Genomic DNA, 14,565 nt, shown 5'->3' on the forward strand with positions numbered 1-14,565 from the left:
TCTACCCTCCCTAGCAACCGGGCCAATTTGGTTGCTTAGGAGACCTGGCTGGAGTCACTCAGCACGCCCTGGATTCGAACTCACAACTCCAGGGGTGACATGCTCTCATCCTTATAAATTCTGAAAATATGACCAAAACTGCATTACTGTAAATACAGGTTACATTTGTTACTGTGTTGTGTTTACTACTTGATGTCATATGGATATTTTATGAGAACGTGACAAGCGGCTTCTCGTTTTGTTATGTTTATTGCAAACATTTTGATTGACAGCATAATTCCGTCAGGCACAGACTGATAGAGTGTAAAGAGGTTCAAATGCTGGTATGGGGCACAACTGAAATAAATGGAATGTTACAGAGATACAGAAATATGGAAAAGAAAAAAAAAAAACATAAAAAAACTGTTAGTCAACTATTCCATTCTTTTGTTAAACACAGATTGATGCAGATGTAGGTTGAATGACTTGGGTATTTTAATTCTGCAAACAAATTACCTCACTGCATAAAGAAATATAAATCTACCTGGAATGCAATGCAATCCATTTGTAAGAAAATACTGTAAAGAAGCTTTCATCCCTATTAAAAAAAAAAACACATCTAGATAAATCTACTCAACATAAAACAATTTAAATTTGCAAATTTAAATCTATAAATTAATGTAATATTTTAATTCTAATAAGAGCTGAATGGCACTATCAAATAGAGCTTAAGAAGAAAAGAACAAATGAGTTTAAAATGAATGAAAGTGTTGACATCACACCAGTATTGCTAATCATCCAGCCACTTTAAAAGTGCTGGGAAAAACATCGTCCTTGAAAACTGTATGGAAGTTCATGTAAACATTAAAGAAAACCTTCTTCAACCCCTTAACGCATCATGGCTCTACCTCCATCCTAAAACACAAAAGCATCAAGGAATGCCGTCCTTTTGAATAAAATAAACACTAAGGTCATTAAAATAAACTGATGTTTTAAGGATAAAGACAAAAAACTAATAAAATAAAACATAAATACAAAGAAATAAATAATGTAGATTTTTCATTGAGGGAAAAGGACCAGCAACATTGTTTTGATATGTTTGAAACAATACAAGAGAGCGATCAGTAGTAGAGCAGAGGACACAAGGGCAAACAGAGGTGAGCCAGAGGTTATAGGTTGTACAAAAGAGTAAGCCAAGACTGAACACTTGCCCTGCTGTCCCACATCAAACAGTAAACAAATAATTTCATACACACATAAGGGACAAACAGCAAAATACTCAAAACACTGTATCCAGAACATGATGTCCCACAGCTGGAAGAAGATGTATGAAAATCCAATCTGAGAATGAAAGAGTTCATTCAACCAAAAATGAAAATTATGTAATCATTTATTCTCCCACAGATCTTTTCAAACTGATTTGGCTTGACTCGGTCACCATCCACCATCATTGTATGGAAAAACGATGCAATGAAAGTAAATGGGAACTGAGGCTAATCTTCTGCCTAACATCTCTTATTGTATTTCACCGAAGAAAGTAAGAAGTCTGGGTTTGGAACAATATGAGGGTGAGTAAATGATAACAATTGTTATTTTAGGGTGAACTGTCCCTTTAAGGTAACAAAGTGCCTAGCAAATCATTTGTTTATAATTTTTTTTAGAAAGACCCTGCTTATATCTTTTATTAATGTGGCTGTACATTCAGACCATATGTCACAATATTCAGCCACTCAACTCCCTCGCAGGCACTTAGCAAGTACAAAAATTAAATGGTTTGCAGAAGGAGGGAGAGACCTCTCCACTCTTTACAGTCATCTCGTATCAAATCTACAGTTGTCGTATTTTAGCATCAAGCGAATCATCCTACTGTCTCCTCTTTTTTCATTCCCATTATATGTTTTTGCCAGCTTTCTGCTTGAATGCAATTGTCCAAGGACACTCTGAGACATGACCAAGCTATCCCACAATGCTTTTGCTTAGATTCGATGGGGCCAGAGACACTCATCTGACAAGCATGCACGATAGAATTGAATAACTATAAAGGTTCTGTACTCATTAACATAAAACTCCAACAGCATAGAGGAAGTTTAAGATTTTGGCACTTTGCAATCATACCGACCCAGAGGATTACCTCAAAAATGTTAACATTATACATTTTCATTTAGCAAAAGAGCAAATAAGAGCATCCTTACAACAAACTTTCATAATATGGTTTCACCATATATCTATTACTATTACAGTTTATGCCATTGTAGGTTTTACCTCGTAGCATTCCTTCATATAGAGTTAGATTAAAAGGACCACAGCACCGTACCTCAGAGAAGACCAGTACTTTTCTAAAACTATGGTGAGCTGTTGATGTCTCTAGAAATTGCATGCATGGAAGCCCAAATGTGGATAATTAAAATTGTTTTATCAATATACAGAAATTTGTGAAAAGTAGTACATTTTGTCCTCAAGAGGAGATGCACTTGTGGCCTTTTAATAATGAAATGTAATACTGGGCAAAGCGACATTTGGCATACTTATTTCATGTTCTTTTTCATCGATTTACTCTGCTGATATTGCCAATTCATTTTTCATACATTCTTGTCTCTGTAAACAAAGAGATGGAAGAAGAAAAAGAGCAAAAATTAAGTACAACCCACCAGTTGAAAAAAAAAAAAAAAAATCTTGCACTTCTGTGGTAAATAAGTTAAGAAATTTAAATCTCAAGAAGAAAAATCCTTTGTTTACAGTACCAAAACCCAGACTATAATTTTAGACCTCTTAAAAACCTTTAGTCTATAAATAGCTTTACAAATATACATGTAAATTCAAATACAGCTTTTGTTTTGCTTGTTTTAAGATAGAATGTTTACATGATCTCAACAGTGTATGCCCACATGCAATGCATTGTTCGTAGATTATTTCATGATTTTTTTTTAAGTACACTGCTACTTACTGCAATATGATACATATTTATATCTGTATATTTACAATAAAAACCTTTTAAAGATACATACAAAGCACACAGTTATATTCTAATCAGATCTCACATCTAGGAGACCCTTCTCTCTTTTCTAATCTTTCTCATTAAAAAAGGATGAAAAAAGTTATTTGTGAGAAAATAACGGAGTGGAGAGAAGAGACTGGCCATGGGTTTAATTTTCACTCCAGTCAGATATTGCTGTAAAAATACTTTCTCTTTAAACATGAAGAGAATTTACACCTATGACAGGTCGAAACTGTCACTGCCACTTTAGAACTGTGCTGTAACACAGCAACACAGTGTTTATCCATTCTTTTTGTTTCCTTTCCAACAATTTGTCTCTGTTGTTTGTTTTTGGTAGGCACGGAATGGTTTGACCCTTCAGACTATCACAAAGGAAAAATGAAACTGGCTGAATACAAAAATAGGAATTCTCTTTTTGAAGACAAAAAGCTGAACAATGATTTGGAAGAAAAGGAGGAGCCAAAGGAGGAGCACAATCCATCCTTCAGACCTGCAAACAGTTGGACCTCTGAAGCTGCTCGTTCATTGTTTCATGAGATCCACACTGATGTAGAGACATGGAGACTGGTCCAGTAAAACTTTCAGAAAGGTCCCAGGTCTTCCTCCAAAGCAGATCCCCATGGCTCTTAAACCACCACTCCTCTCTAGGGTGCTTATGTTCGTATGACCCCATTGCTGTGGTGGTGTTTAGGAAGGCAGGGCTCGTCAGGTAAGGGGTCGTGAGCAAACACAGAGTCGTCTCCGGAAGAACAGGTGCTGTTGGAGTCTGGACAGGTAGGAGAGTACTGCTCGAATGGTACTGACAGGTCCAGATACTCCTAAAACGATCATATGCACACAAATACACACATCAGAATAGGGTGCAATTGATGAATGTATAACAGTTAAGGTGTCTGGTTTGATTGCACAAGAGCTCTTACGTCAGTGGAAGTCATGGAAAGAACTCTGTCGTGATCCTCCACCAGCTGTCTGAATGTTGGCCTTTGGGAAGGAACAGCATGCCAACACTCTCGCATAATCATATACCTGCACAAATAACATGATAAAATAGAATAAATGTATTTACAACATGCTTCATTATCATGTGTCTATGTTAAAGGGATTATTCCCCAAAAATGAAAATTCTCTCATCATTTACTCACCCTCATGCCATCCCAGATGTGTATAACTTTCTTTCTTCTGTCGAACACAAACAAAGATTTTTAGAAGAATATCTCAGCTCTGCTGATCCTATCAATGCAAGTGAATGGTGGCCAGAATTCTGAAGGTCCAAAAAGCATATAAAAGCAGCATAAAAGTAATCCATACAAGTCCAGTGGTTAAATCCATATCTTCAAAAGCGATATGAAAAGTGTAGGTGAGAAACAGATCACTATTTAAGTTCTTTTTTTTATTACTATAAATTTCAACATTCAATTTCACATCTGAAAGTCACATGTGGCACCTTTTTAGTTTCAGTTTCACATCTGCAAGTGAAATTGACTGGAGATTTATAGTAAAAAAATTACTTGAATATTGATCTGTTTCTTACCCACACCTATCATATCGCTTTTGAAGACATAGATTTAACCACTGGAGTCTTATGGATTACTTTCATGCTGCTTTTATCTGCTTTTTGGACCTTCAGATTTCTGGCCACCATACATTTGCATTGAAAGGACCAACAGAGCTGAGATATTCTTCTAAAAAAACTTTGTGTTCTGCAGAAGAAAGTAAGTCACACATATTTGGGATGGCATGACGGTGAGTAAATGAGAAGAGAATTTTCATTTTTGGGTGAACTATCCCTTTAAGATATAGATTAAAGGTGAAGTACGTAATTTCTGCGCCATCAAGTGGAAGTGCAAAAATAATGTTTTCAAATTGGTTTTCCAAACACTCCCCTCCATTTTCCATTGGTCAGACAAACAAAATCCCACCCCAAACTCATGCCACTGGTTGAGCCATTGTTGCTGTTTTGGGCTGGTCGGGATGCACACACACACACACACACACACACACACACACACACACACACACACACACACACACATCAATGTTTTGATAAAATCCAGAGTTTGTACATTTTTTAAGGGAATAAACCAACTAATTGCTTTCTTATTGTTGTCTCTGAGTATTTTAACATCTAAAAAATGACACACTTTATCTTTAAGAAGATTTCCCCCATTATAATATTATATTGTTATAGTGCAAGTGTTTTTGGAGTGAATGTCCAAAGAAAATCATGGGCGTACAGTTCATGAGTGCAGTTGGCAGGTTTGTCCATTCGATGACCCTCCTTCAGCAGTTTAAAGAGCTCCTCTACTGGGATACCTGGGTATGGTGAGCCACCCAGTGTGAAAATCTCCCACAACAACACACCGTAAGACCACCTGTGATGCAAGAGAAGTCAAAGTTCAAAGCAAATACAGTATGGGAGACAATCAGACATATATAGTATGGAATGAGAGCAGACCTATGAACCCTTCAGAAAAGACCACCTTAAATCAGCATGAATTTCCATTCTGGTCCAAAGGGGTTGCTGCTGGTCTTACTGGTGAATTAGCACAGCCATGCTGGTTTAATCTTTTTTGGTGAAGCTAGTTGACGAAGGGAGGCTTGCTTGGTTAAAAGAATATTCCAAGTTCACAAAATCAACATCATTTGATTTGACCCTATTAACTTCCAAAATATGTGCCTTATTGTAACTGTGATTTTTTGCTTTTATTTTTTTTTTAAGTAATTTTTTTCTGGTAATCAACATCATGGCACCAATGCTGTCATAATAACTTGTATTGACCCCGAATATTCCTTTAAACGAGTTAAGAAGCCTGGTGGGTACACCAGCAAACCAGCAGGGAAACTGTATATATATATATATGTCCATTCTGCTTGAAATAGTTTGATATGGAGTAACAACACTTTCACTAGCCCTTTCTATCTGTCTGTCTCTCTCTTCCTATCTCTCTCTGGGGTGTAGATACTTGGCAGATGTGAGCGAGCAGTTTTGTTGGTTCTCACTGAAGCTCATAATGTATGTCTGTGATATGAGATGTGAGTCTATTAAACTAGCGAATGTATGTGGGTGTGTGTTATCACAAGCTGCTCTGTTAAGTCAGGGCTCTTTTGTTTGGCCCCATTCCTCCCACGCCACCACTGAGCAGTGCTAATCAAATTAGCCATGCTAAGAGACAACAGGAGCTATGAGCCAGCTAATGCTAGCCAGCAAAACACACACACACACACACACATACACACACACACACACACACACACACATACACACACACACACTCAGTTAGCTGAATAATAGGCTCGTCATTATATCACTATCCCATCATTAGATTTATGTCAGAGTCAAATCTCATTTACACACATCAGCATAGTTCTCACACATTATACACACAACACACAAAACAGACCAACTGAATTAAGAGCTAACTGACTCATATATCATAGCAAAAATACAGCCTATATGCAGAGGCAGATGGTATTATTTTATTACTGCTGTCTCAGCCGAACTGTTATTAAATTGTATTTAAACACATTGGAAAGTACAGCTTCAGGTACCAATATGTGTGTGTGTGACAAATGTGTATTCGGGTTACTGAGAGACGGTGTGTAATATACTAACATACTTATCAAATCCTTCTGTGCAAATATACAAGCTGTGCAATAACCAGCTCACACACACTCACTCAGCTGGCTTTAATGCTATCATGCTGGGTTACAGTGTTCACTTGCATTCCTTTACCGTTTGATGGACTATATAAACAGATGGCATGAAGGAGTGAAAAGATTGAGTGATGGGGAAAAAGAAGAGGTATGTGTGGCAATGTAAACTCACACATCGCTCTGGTGTGTGTAGACACGGTCGAACAGCGCCTCTGGTGCCATCCATTTGACGGGTAGACGACCCTGAAAGGACACAGATCAGTCAGAACAACAGCAGTGCTGACACAGACGCCTATTGAACATCAACAGGGGCGCAGCTTAATCTCCTACTTTCCTATCTAATACAAATACACTTCAGTAGACCACATCAGTAAAAACCTGATAGCGTTCCATTCCCCAATGCACTCTAATCTCCAACTGTCCCATCGAATACCCACATACTTCACCAACCACACCCCACATCAAAACCCGCCTCAAAACACCTTACTGTTCCACATGCCATTTATTCTACAATACAAAGAGGGCCAGTTAAACAGTATTGTGCTTCCAAATCCTGTCCAGTTTACGCCAATACTCACCAACTCCAGGAATCATTCAACGGGTAATTCATTAATAACAGTCTTCTCGTAATTGTTCCTAAACTCTGCATTAATTCGACACCTATGAAGTTGACATTTCAAATAAGTAACCACATCCCCTCTGCTTCGGTCCAATACCACCCAAGAGCACGATCCATCAAGCATTCTGAGATTGATAATTAGTGTCGACTTACGTTGGTGGTCTTCTTATAGTAGTCAATGTTGTGCACGTCTCTAGCCAGGCCAAAGTCTGCGATCTTCATCACATTGTCATCAGTAACTAGAACATTCCGGGCCGCTAGGTCTCTATGGATACACTGGCAACACAAACAGAGGGAGGGCCATCTTTTATGTTGAAGTCTGATAAATGTGGAGTATGACATAAAAATTGGGAAAATCTCCATTCTTAGAGTGTTACAATAAACATTATAACGTTAATATCATTTTACATTATTTCTATAAAAAAAAGTTACAAACTAAGATAAAGCACAAAACAATTGGGAAGATGTATTAAAATGTGTTACCTTCTTTGAGGCTAGGTATTCCATACCCCTGGCGACTTGATAGGCACAGGACACCAGGTCTTTAAAAGTCAGAGTTTCGTTTGGGATCTTACAGGTGTCAAATGAGTAGTCCATCCCAGGAGGCCTTCTTGCACGCAAGTATTCCCTAAGATTCCCTTTAGAAGCATATTCCACTAACACATACAGAGGACCTACATGCACACAGACACACAATTAAGTCAGAAAAATCAAGGCCTCTTTTGCATGTCTATAAGAAACATATACAGTATTGTGCTGAATGTATATATGTGTGCACTGACCATCTTGTGTACATGCTCCCAGCAGGTTGATGATGTTCTTGTGTTTTCCGATCATCTTCATCATCTCCATTTCAGACACAAGGTCCGACAGGTCCTTATCTGTGCCATCATCTGAAAGAAAGCAGTTGTTTCAGATTAATAAACGTGCTATCAGAAAGAAATAAGAAATTATATATTGCTTAAAGAAAATATTTTTAGAACATTTGTTTTTTGCCTTGTGACATTATTTTTATGACAATTAGACTCATCATCCCATTCTCATTACAATAATGAAAAAAAATATATATATATATATATTATTTATTGTAAAGTAATTATACATTATTGTAGTAATTGTTGTACAGCCTTTATGTTGATTTAAATAAAAAAACTACAATTGTTGTACAGTATGTTTTATTAAAGTAGCAATAATTTAATGAGAATCACCTTTGAGAATAATGGTAGTTATAAAATAATAAAAAAGTAAACATAAGTTTGGACATGTTTTCATTAAGTTCAATCATGGCAACTATCAAAGAACTGATATTGCTAGAACATACTGAGTTAAGCATGTGGACAAGATGCTGCTGCTGCTGCACAAATAGAAAAACACAAGACATGCTGCATCAAGCACGTATTATATGCTGCTGCACAATTAGACATTAATATAATGCCCATGTATCAGATCTAGACAAGTGGAGCAGGAGAGGATGAGGGTTTCAGATAAAACTCTTGCAGTGCGCTTCTGTGAAACCGCTTACTTGCAAACTGAGCAAATGTAAATGTTAGGCAAAGAGAGAGTACGCAAGTTGATTGGCTACCCGATTACACACCAAAGGACCTATCAGCTCACACCATGTGAGCCGACTGGCTTGACATATCACATGTTAGCGAGCTGATTGGCTAACAGATAACAAGTTCAAAGAACTTATCAGCTTGCGTCATTTAGAGTTTGTCCTAAATGCACACTCACACCCACCTTTGAGCATCTTGACAGCAACAGTGAGAGGTTTATTGGGTTTCTCTTTGTCAATCCCAATGGCTTCAGCCATCACCACCTGCCCAAAGCAGCCCTCTCCCAGCGGTTTTCCCAGTGTTAGTCTGAAACCAAATCATCACTTACAATCAGCAAGGGAAAAATTTAATGCAATGAACAGAACTCTACAGACACTGGAATTGCTTGGTAATTTAAAACATTAAAGATGATAGTTTTGATGTTCACTTCTTCTTTTAACTCACTTTGTACGAGGAAACTCCCACTTGGGGTCAGAGGGCAGTTCGAGCTCAGAAACATTGGGCAGCATCGGTCCATCGCTGGATGACAGGCGGGCAATCCTGACCAATGGGGTATTTGAATTCATGGAAGAATTCGATTCCAAGGACACCTGCTTGGGTAAAGAATAAAAACAGCATGTTATTGTCCCTGCAAGAGAAACGAAGAACGATCTAGTGTAAAAGCGAGAGCAATAGTGTGAGAAAAATATATAAGTTATTTTAAGTAGAACATCTACAGTACTTTCAACTGCTGCGTTGCAGACAATAATATGGTGTCTGTTTCTCAGATGAGTGTTCCAAAGAGAGAGACAGGTTTGTAGCTGTCAGATTTCCACAAAATGGACCACAGCAGAGTGTGTAAAGCAACATTTCACTGCTGCCACACACCCACACAGCTCTTAACTGGGGTTTTGCTGTTGTTTTGCCTTCTAAAAGGATTGTTAAGGCCACCAGCTCACTTGTTCTTTCTTTCTTTCTTTCTTTCTTTTCTTCAATTTTTATAATTTTATTTTCTTTCACTACTCTTTTGCTGTCTTGCAAGCACTGCCATTTACTTATTGAGTCTTTCATGACACCCAGAGAAAGTGTGTCAGCAGCAGTAGAAAGATCTAAACTGTCTCAATGATTTCTCAATATTTTATAAAATCAAAACTACCAGCCTTGCTTCACTCAAAACAGACACACAAATACAATCGTCCTCCAAACACACATTGTTTGAAAAAGAGAAGGAAAACAAAGCCACTCTGAGACATGATTATGTAGCTCATGTCAGACTTTGATTGCAGACAATAATTTGGGGGAGAGTGAAAAAGAGAGACTGAGAGATTAGAGAGACTAAAAGAAAGAGAGTGAGTTTGTATATGTCTTAGTGTGTGTCAGTTCAGTTGCAGCTGCTGCAATTTAAAATCTTTAAATCAACAGAGAGCGCATGAGTTTCACCAGGAGTGAAATGCGATCTAAACACTGGCAGCCATGGGAGGGCATGATTATCCCTCTGACGCATCATATCTATGACATCTCTTTCTCCCTCTACACACACGTTTACTTAGCTATCTAAATAGGGACATACAGTAGACTTCTACTGATTTCATAAAAAGCTAATTATAACCACTATAAATTATCCTAAACCCACAACCTTCCAGTAAAAGAACACTTTTTAATTTTTTGAATGAAAAACAAAAAAACATTGTGACAATGTAGGTGATTTCAGTGTTTGGAGAACCATTTCAAACACTACGCACTCTTTAACAGCTTTACTGAGTTAAATACCCCACTATTAAGTGTGCAAATTATGCATTCATGGTAATTTTATGCTGCGAGAAGAGAAATTGAATGAAAACCGACAGAAGAAGAAATAGAGAAATGGTTTGATCAAATCTTGTATCTACTTTCTGTTACCTGTCTCTTGAGGGGGAATTTGGACAGTTTTTGCACGGGCGGCGTGGGGAGGGTCTTCTGCGTGTTCATCCGCATACGGCACAGGATAATGATGACCATCGTGAGGATGAAAAGCACGCAGCCCGTCACATAGATGAGAATGTCAGCATAATCGTCCTCTCTCTCCATCTCCACAGCTGGCACAGAACACAAGAACAAACAGGAAGATTACACATGAAGATGTGATGATGATGTCGTCACAATAAGGCATGAGCAAAGTGTACCATTGTCCTATACTATGAGTGATGATCATATAAAACTATAAAAGAAGTTCTCTAATTATCGTCAGGGTCCAAAAAAATGAATGCTTGCTATATGTGTTAATTACTCGCCAATTGGACGTTAGTTAAAGTTTTATTAGGAACAGCAAAATAATACATGGTTTGAGTTGAACTGTGACATTGATAGTCTAACCCTCGCTGATATAAGTGACATAAGTGGCATACAAAGCGTCTACTAAAGAAAACAACTGGAACAAATCGTATGTCTTCTAACGTCTTCTTCGCACTGGAAAGTTTATCTAGGATGCCGAAAGTTTTTTTTTTCTCCAGAACTCTATGTGGCACAATGATCAGTGTTGTTTATCACTAATATGCAAGAAAAACAACTAAATAATCCCACTGGCAAAGGGATAAAAGTATATAATTTGTATAAAAATAATGCAAAATACTGTTCCTGGTCAAAAATAAATATTTATGGCCACTTCAATTAGCAAATTTTGAACTCTGCTTATCGCTATAGTACAAGTAACCAAAACCTTTAACCACAAAATCCTCCCCAACATTAATTCCCCACTCACTGTGGCCTCAGGACTTTAATTTAAAAACTCAAAGGGGAGTGAGAGTAACTTTAAGACAAGTTTAAAAGAACAAACCCCACTCATTTATTACATTAGAGGAGATCTTAAGTCAATCACTACTGATTGTTCTTTATTCAAAGTTAGGTCATTAAGCGGAAAGCCTGTAGTTAATGTACAGCCACCTTTCAAACTAATTAACATGCTATCGCAACCCCATGCAGGTACAAACATCTCTCTGGGAGGCTTATTTAGCATTTGTGTGATGAGCTTTACCTACAGAGTTCTGCAGCTCAACACGAGAGAAGCAATTTTAATTATAAACAACAGAATGTAGAGTGGGATAACAGGATGAGCATTCTGTTGTTTATCCAATTGCAAAGTTGTAAGGATATAAGAATTAATGAATTGTGCAAATACTCCAATGAAAAACACTTCCATTTTGAGCGTGTGTGCTATCAAGTGGAAACAGTCTATGAGAAAATCACATCATCCCATTCAATGATTTTTGAACAATGTTTTGTCTGCATATGTCATGTTAAAATCTAAAAAGAATCACTAACTGCTGGGCTCTTGTTTAAAGGAAATGGACCTTAGTCAGGGTAGACGTCATATTTAATTAGCCATGAATGAAAATGAAAATGCCATCTACCGTCTATGGTCCATAGAGAATATAATTATAACAACACATAAAATTTAACAGTGAACTTCAGTTAACTTCAAAGTTATGAATAACACATGCAAGCACAATAAGGAACACAGGAAATAGAGACGAAAGCAGAGTGAGAAGTCCTGGAGAGAGACGAGTATACCTGGTAATACTGTAAGCCAGGCAGAGTGATGAGCATAGCCAATGGAGTTCCCCGCTAGACAAGTGTATTGCCCCGCATCCTCAAAAGATACATTGGTCAGGTAGAGAATCTCCAGCTCTTTATCTGTAGTATTTATACCCGCAGTCTGGAAAAGCAGGAAGAGATGGAGGGATAGAGAGAGAGAGAGAGAGAGAGAGAGAGAGAGTGAGAGAGAGAGAGAGAGAGAAAGACAGATCCATAAACCACAACCCTTAAGAAAAGGAGCAGGGGAGAACAGCACCCAGCACCGGGGAGGAAGATCAGTCAGCCCATCACCAGTATCCAAGAAATCCCACACTCCTGGTTGTGAGGGAGATGACCTCAAAGCAAAGTAAAACCCCTAAACCATGGCGGAAAATTGAACGCCCCATTAGCAGCAGCAGGTCACATTAGGATTCTCATCCAGAATGTCTGTTTGAGGTGCAAAGAAAATGTTAAAAATGCACCCAGAGATGAGAACCAGCTTTAAAGCTTATTTAAAACTTCTTTTGCTGAGTGGTAAGTAGCAGTGTTTTATAAGTAACAAACTAAAAGTATTAATGCAACTAACTGAACTAAATTTTTTCAGTAGTGTGACAATAGTTCAGTTGTTTGTTTCATAACAGTGTAGCTTTTTCATGACAAAACACTACATTGAGTTACAGCGGGTTTTTGCATAGTCAAGCAACAGTTTTCATCTGTCAGTCCAAGTATATTTGACACAGCTGTGGAAGTGTTAATGCACCTCATGTAACACCTCTGTCTTTTAGAGCATGAGCACAATTATGGTCCGATTAATGTGTAGACATGCTGGATGAAGCCAAGCTACATTTGCATTATCTAGGTCTGTTAGTCCAATTTAGCAAAAATTGGGAAAAAGTTAGATCAGACTGAAGTGTTTATAAGACATTTAAAAGAGATTAATTTGTAACAAATGATAGTGAGACAAACAGACCCAAGAGCAGAGGAACAGTTCAAAGGATTTATTTAACAGTAATAATGAGCAGTCACTGGGTTGAGGAATGTTGAAAATCCCGACACAGGCTGCAGTAGTGGGAAGCGATCTCCAATGGCGTGTGCGTCATAGTTGCGCAAGGGGCAATCCATGAAGAGTGTGTTTGTAGGATGAGTGTGTGCGTGGTGGAAGTCAGGAAGAGATTCGTAGATCCTCCGTTGAAGCTTAGTGAGATGCAGAACAACGTCCAGCAAAGATGAGCGAACTTAAATCCTGACACGCAGGCAGAGACGAGGTATCCTCCATGGAAGACCAGCAATACTGGAAGGCAACCACACACCAGACACATGGGCAACCAACAGATACATGAAACAGGACCAACTAGGCAGAGAGAGTGTGGTTAGAACTCAACATCAAACAACAACCTAGCCAAGATACTGAGAACACGATGGGCTTAAGAAGGGAATGAATTAGGGGAGAACAGGTGTTGCTCGGTATGCTAATAAGTGGCATGATCAGCGTTTCCCCGGGAACAATCAGTATTCCCATGGAAACGCCAATCGTGCATGCCGGCCGCGCCTGCGAGACATGAGGGAGAGAAAATTACTAAACATACAAAACAAACCGACAAACTCACTGGAGCCGTGACATAATTATGGTGTTAATCTGACTTAAATCAAACTTCTAAAGTGCATGTAAACATACTGACCACGTTTACATGCACTTAAGAAAACAGTTTATTCCAGGGTTTTTGCAGAAAGCGGCGTTGTGTAAATGAGAATGCCGATTTCCTTATGCCGTTTAAGGGATTAAGAGAAAGTGGTAAAACACACACAGGTTTCTCCTGGATAACGCAGCTAATGTGGTCATATAAACACATAAGCAGCGTTCTAATGGATGTTTTTGAATGCGCATGTGCCTAAACAGACCGGATAACAAACGTCATAGGATGCAGCCCAACAACAACTCAACACAGCGGAAAGACTAACATTTCTCGGGGTACAGTGGGAAAAGCACATACACTATAAACTATACCCATCTATACACACCAATGTAAAATATCAACTGTCCCTCATGTTTGCGTATATACGCTGGTAATGATCCAAGTTCGTGGGCAATGGAGGAGTCAGGAGACAGCGAACAGTTGAGTATTTTATTCACACACTTCAGATTCAAAGCAAATAAAACAAAGAAACGGCTCATGGTGGCCAACTCAAATAGGGCTCTCAATATAAACAGCTGCTGGTTCTTCAGACACCACTGC

At 38.3% G+C, this 14,565-nt stretch overlaps 1 protein-coding gene across 4 annotated transcripts in view; it reads right to left on the bottom strand.

Annotated features, from left to right (window-relative positions):
* Positions 1-211: 211 nt before the first annotated feature.
* The window catches only part of LOC127411879 (fibroblast growth factor receptor 3), a 56,500-nt gene continuing 42,146 nt past the window's right edge, over positions 212-14,565 (bottom strand). For 2 of the 4 annotated variants that reach the window (XM_051647729.1, XM_051647725.1), the window contains exons 8-18: positions 12,329-12,473; positions 10,682-10,857; positions 9,248-9,396; positions 8,988-9,109; positions 8,030-8,140; positions 7,731-7,921; positions 7,401-7,523; positions 6,801-6,871; positions 5,209-5,346; positions 3,895-4,000; positions 212-3,792 (exon numbers count right to left, since the gene is read on the bottom strand). In XM_051647729.1, the coding sequence (XP_051503689.1) occupies positions 3,628-3,792; positions 3,895-4,000; positions 5,209-5,346; positions 6,801-6,871; positions 7,401-7,523; positions 7,731-7,921; positions 8,030-8,140; positions 8,988-9,109; positions 9,248-9,396; positions 10,682-10,857; positions 12,329-12,473 (1,497 nt within the window). In that variant the 3' untranslated portion in view covers positions 212-3,627. The remainder of the gene's footprint in view (positions 3,793-3,894; positions 4,001-5,208; positions 5,347-6,800; positions 6,872-7,400; positions 7,524-7,730; positions 7,922-8,029; positions 8,141-8,987; positions 9,110-9,247; positions 9,397-10,681; positions 10,858-12,328; positions 12,474-14,565) is intronic. The other 2 variants (XM_051647728.1, XM_051647727.1) reach the window with 2 other exon arrangements.

The sequence above is a fragment of the Myxocyprinus asiaticus genome, chromosome 21, assembly GCF_019703515.2.
Source record: "Myxocyprinus asiaticus isolate MX2 ecotype Aquarium Trade chromosome 21, UBuf_Myxa_2, whole genome shotgun sequence".
NCBI lineage: Eukaryota > Metazoa > Chordata > Actinopteri > Cypriniformes > Catostomidae > Myxocyprinus > Myxocyprinus asiaticus.